The 5,326-nt window shown below is 39.9% G+C and overlaps 1 protein-coding gene across 1 annotated transcript; it reads left to right on the top strand.

Annotated features, from left to right (window-relative positions):
- The first annotated feature begins 1,686 nt into the window (after positions 1–1,686).
- On the top strand, positions 1,687–4,979 carry CER1 (cerberus 1, DAN family BMP antagonist). Its single transcript, XM_002742953.5, has 2 exons — positions 1,687–2,255; positions 4,317–4,979. Exons 1-2 carry the CDS (start codon positions 1,749–1,751, stop codon positions 4,611–4,613), a joined length of 804 nt encoding a protein of 267 aa, XP_002742999.1. The 5' UTR covers positions 1,687–1,748; the 3' UTR covers positions 4,614–4,979.
- Positions 4,980–5,326: the final 347 nt, after the last annotated feature.

Below are 5,326 nucleotides of genomic sequence, written 5' to 3'. Positions count from 1 at the left end.
AAATAATTCTTAATACAAAAAGTTAGTCTTCTACAAATTTCACTTAAACAGAAATTATCTCAACTGTATCTTATGTTCAGTAATTCCAGAGCCAAGCAAACTGAGACCTGAGATAGAATTTCTGAGATAGTCTTTAGTTTGGGGAAATACTAGATACTCTGATAGCAATGGAATTTCAGTTCTTGAAAAGTAACATTTTAAAAGGTCTCAGGAAAGAGATCATGGCTGGCTTCCACACCATATTTATACCAGGAAGCCTAGTGACTTGCCCTGGAAAGCCTATTGCATTTGATGGCTGAGGGTAATTAAGAAATTCAAATAGCAGACAATTAAAAAAAATATGTTCACATAGCACAGGGCCTGATGCCTATAATCGCAGCACTTTGGGAGGCAGAGGCAAGAGGATGGCTTGAGGTCAACAGTTTCAGACCAACTTGGAGAACATAGTGAAAGAAAGCTTAATCAGTATTGACAAAGAAGGGGGAACATGTTCCAGGACTATTTGTGTTACTGAAAGCAGGGAATATAGTGATTGAATTAAAAGGGGAGAAATAAAAGCAGATATTACATTGCTTCCCAATGGAAACACCGTTTGAATCATGTGGTAGGCTGATTGGACTCCATTCTGGGTTTCAGTTTTGTGGACATGTTTCTTTTTTGTATCCTAGGCTGATTCATGATAGGATATTTTGAAGGATAGCTATTTTTAAATTTTCCCTTTGACTCCTGAAGATCCTTATTTGTCTCAATCTTTGTTTAGCCTGGCCATTAATTAGTGTAAAATAAGGGAGATGATGTGGATTCAATAAGGTAAGAAACTGACTAGCCAACTTCATGCCCAAAGTTATCAAACCTGGTTCTTAGAATCCACGTTCTCATGTCTAGCTCTTTGTTTAAAGAAAAAAAAATTGATAGGATGGCTGGAGGGAGACATTTCCCCATCCACATTGAGGACTGATGAGCTGTCAATCTACTACATGGTATCCTGCTGAGAAATATGTGAACAATTGGAAGAGTTTATCTGATGACTGACCAGTTGTGAAATTTAGCACCCAGTAATTGATTCTTAATGTGAGAGGATTAACTTGGGAATTGTGAGTTTCTGTGTGTGTGGAAAAGAGACTGTATTCCCTCAGTTATCATTCAAAAATCAACAACCCCAATTCCCATGTAAGTAAGAGGCAATACATCCCTTGCTCAAAAAAATTAACATCCTTCTAGCTCTTCCTTACAATTTTGATATACTTCTTTGGTGTGTGTGTGTAGCCTTCCTAAAGACCTGGGCTTTTTCTAAATGTATAATTTTTATCCAATGTATGTACTTCTCTCACAGCAACATGTCTTGTCTACTCTATTCCAGCACAATACAGATGCACAGCAAATGTGAGTTGACTCGAGTCCTTTTGACAACATTCATGGGAAATTTAGGCAAAGAATATGTTGTCTTTGCTAATACTGCTCTTTAAGCCTCGGGCACAGCTAAACTTTCGGCTAATTACCCCCTGGGTCCCAGGCTTTCACTGGGGCCTTTAAAAATACACAAAACCAAAGTGAAGGCAGGAGGCCATTAGCACTACATAATTCAAGCAAACAATAAATGTGTTTGCTCTGCAGGCTACTGACCACCTGGCTTCCAATCCCACCAGTCAGGTTATCTATATATACAAATTCCTTGTTCCCAGTCCTGCAGAGAATGAGCCTTTCCTTTGTGTTGTGTTATCTACAAAAGAAGCTTGGACTCTGACAGCATGCATCTCCTCTTACTTCAGCTGCTGGTACTCCTGCCTCTAGGAAAGGCCACACGGCACCAGGATGGCCTCCAGAATCAGAGTTCTCTTTCCCCTGTACTCCTCCAGAGGAATCAAAGAGAGCTCCCCACAGGTAACCATGAGGAAGCTGAGGAAAAGCCGGATCTGTTTGTTGCAGTGCCACACCTTGTAGGCACCAGCCCTGCAGGGGAAGGCCAGAGGCAGAGAGAGAAGATGCTGTCCAGATTTGGCAGGTTCTGGAAAAAGCCTGAGAGAGACATGCGCCCATCCAGGGACTCAGATAGTGAGCACCTCCCACCTGGGACCCAGTCCTTCATCCAGCCAATAGATGGGATGAAAATGGAGAAATCTCCTCGTGGGGAAGAAGCCAAGAAATTCTGGCACCACTTCATGTTCAGAAAAAGTCCAGCTTCTCAGGGGGTCATCTTGCCCATCAAAAGCCATGAAATACACTGGGAGACCTGCAGGACAGTGCCCTTCAGCCAGGTATGTAGCCTGAGGGGAGAGCAGTTAAGGGTTTGCAGGTGGTAGTGGACAGCTGGGTTGGACAGAGCGTAGGAGAAAAGGCTGTCGGGAGCCAGAGTCTAGCTTAACTACAGATTTGGTCCTTGGGCATTTATCATAGAATTTGGCAAAGGTTAAGTTTTCATCTAACCTTTCCATTTTTTTCTTGGCATTCTGGAAATGCTGCAAGAATGACATGAGGATACTGTCAATATCACTCATCATTCACATTGAAGACACAGAGCTTTGTTTTATTTATTTTTGCATTGGAGGTGATCTACTCAAAGAGACAAATCATATTGTTCCTTCAGTTAGGAAACTGAGAATTTAGAGTAATCACCAGAACTCCTCTGTAGCTATCTTTCTGCATTCTATTTAATATGTAGATGAGCAGGTCAACTCCATTTGTTGATGAAGTGAGGTTCATTGGACTCCTCCCCAAACATTCTCATATCCGTTTACCATGGTCTTAATCCCCACATTTCATACCTAACTACTTTATAGTTCTTTAATAGCTTGTTAAAGCTATACCACAACCTCAAAGTATGTCGAAGTTCTCAGGCAAAAGTTATCACCTCATTTCTAGTATTACAATAGCAAAAAAAAAAAAAATAATTTTAACCTATTTTCTTATATGAGCTTTCAAAAAAATCAATCTCGATGTGAGATCATATTTCCTCCCCTTAGAAGTACCTTTATCCTGATTCATTTTGTGTTGGCTGATTTGTAGTTATTATGATCAATTCCATGCTATTAAGACACAGGGGCATCCTACTGTCTACTTCCTCCAGTTCTGGCAATATCTACATTCCAAATGTTAAATTAAAATTGAGAACTTGCATCAGATCCTTAAACATGAAGCTACTGAACCAAAAACAATGCAGGGTAGAGTAAAATTTTACAGTCCAGTAATGCTTATTGCAAGCCGTAGCATAGGGCAATTGACTGTGCAAGGCAGTTAAGTATTCTGCCAGAAAAGGCAAGGATATGTAGCAATGACAAGTCAATTATCAAATAATAATGACTACTCTGTTGGCCATGTGCAATTAGAAAATTACTCATAAGAATCAGGCAATCAAATTTCCTTTGAAATCCTTCTTTTGAATGCTATTGCTAATTAAATTAAAATTAAGATGTTTGACTCTTACATATTTTGAAAGGAACATAAAGCTAGGTGATTGGCATTATGAGAGGTAAAGGTGATGTAATGCACAATGATTTGCAGGCATACGCATTGCAACTCTGCACAGAACTTCATAGATTTGAATGTACTACAGGTATTGCAAAATAGGACAGAATTAAAACTAATGTTCTGATCTATTCTACAATCAATTTAACAAATACGTATTGGGAGCCTACTATGCACAAAGTACTGTGAGGAATAAAAAGGTAAGGCATGGGCCGGTGCAGTGGCTCATGCCTGTAATTCCAGCACTTTTGGAGGCCAAGGTGGGCGAATCACAAGGTCAGGAGTTTGAGACCAGCCTGGTCAATATGGTGAGACCCCCCAACTCTACTAAAAAAAAAAAAAAAAAAAAAACTTAGCCAGGCATGGTAGTACATGCCTGTAATCCCAGCTACTCAGGAGGCTGTGGCAGGAGAATTGCTTGAACCTGAGAAGCGGAGGTTGCAGTGAGCTGAGATCACAACACTGCACTCCAGCCTGGGCGACAGAGTGAGACTCAATTTCAAACTAAAAAAAAAAAGAAGTAGGGCACATTACTTAAATAAGATAATTACCATTTTGCTTATATCCAATTAGACAAAATTTCTCAAAGTTTGGCACTAATAGTGTAGAGTAAAATATTTTTATGTTAGGGATTTCCTAAAGGCTAATCAGTAATTTACTCAATAAAGTTTAATCGAAGTGATTCTATGTCCTTATAGATACCATCACTTGGATATTGCAAATTGTGTCCAAAATTGGAAAGCTTTGATATTTTTAGTGTAAATTATCCTCAGGTTTACAGTTCATAGCTTCTGCATTATGTGTGTTAAAGACATAATTCAAAATAATGTAATGGAAATGTGTTTGCTTTTTAGACTATAACCCATGAAGACTGTGAACAAGTAGTTATTCAGAACAACCTTTGCTTTGGGAAATGCGGGTCTGCTCATTCTCCTGGAGCTGCACAGCACTCTCATGCCTTCTGCTCTCACTGCTTACCTGCCAAGTTCACCATGATGCACTTACCACTGAACTGCACTGGACTTTCCTCTGTTATCAAGGTGGTGATGCTGGTGGAGGAGTGCCAGTGCAAGGTGAAAACTGAGCATGGAGATGGACACTTCCTACATGCTGGCACCCAGGATTCCTTTATCCCAGGAGTTTCAACTTAAGGAGCTATCCCACTATTATCTTTGAAAAGCAAAACCACAACAGCAAAGATGCTGATTATTCAGTCTGAAAATGCTAAGTGGGTACATAATATTTTCAGGAAAAGATGGCTTGAAAAGGAGTTTTAAGATAGCATGATAGAAGAAATGATATTAGTCTAGTTATTGGTACATGTTTGGGACCTTGTCTCAGCTCTGCCACTAAGTGGCCATAGAATGTTAAGTTGTAAAAGCTTTCTCCATCTAAATATTTTCAGCTATAAATGAGGGACCCTACCTAGATGATTACTAAAATGCTTTCCACTACTAATATTCCATGATGTATTTTCTCCAGGTTTGCGTAAAAGCCCTCTATCTAAAGGAGAAGAAATAAATGAAATTAAAAAATTGGCTTCTTTAATAGTGTGTCAAATAATCAGCAAGCAAACAAGCAAGATAGAGAGGAAGGAAGGAAGGAAAGAATGAAAGAAGGAGGGAGGGAAGGAAAGAAGGAAGGAAGGAAGGAAGGAAGGAAGGAAGGAAGGAAGGAAGGAAGGAAGGAAGGAAGGAAGGTGAAATATTATTAGAAAAGATTCTCAGCCAGGTGTGGTGGCTCATTCCTATAATCCCAGCACTTTGGGAGGCCGAGGTGGTGGATCACCTGAGACCAGGAGTTTGAGACCAGCCTGGCCTACATAGTGAAACCCCCGTTTCTACTAAAAATACAGAGTTAGCTG

This window comes from Callithrix jacchus, chromosome 1 (assembly GCF_049354715.1).
Source record: "Callithrix jacchus isolate 240 chromosome 1, calJac240_pri, whole genome shotgun sequence".
In the NCBI taxonomy this organism is placed as follows: domain Eukaryota; kingdom Metazoa; phylum Chordata; class Mammalia; order Primates; family Cebidae; genus Callithrix; species Callithrix jacchus.
Note: the sequence above shows the minus strand (reverse complement) of the source record. Positions and strands in the feature narration are given on the sequence as shown.

What these genes read in the sequence shown, in the direction of transcription:
- CER1 (XM_002742953.5), top strand. Translation starts at nt 1,749, where the DNA reads ATGCATCTCCTCTTACTTCAGCTGCTGGTACTCCTGCCTCTAGGAAAG. An exon ending in GGACAGTGCCCTTCAGCCAG is followed by an intron (nt 2,256 to 4,316) that starts GTATGTAGCCTG and finishes TTTGCTTTTTAG; the next exon opens with ACTATAACCCATGAAGACTG.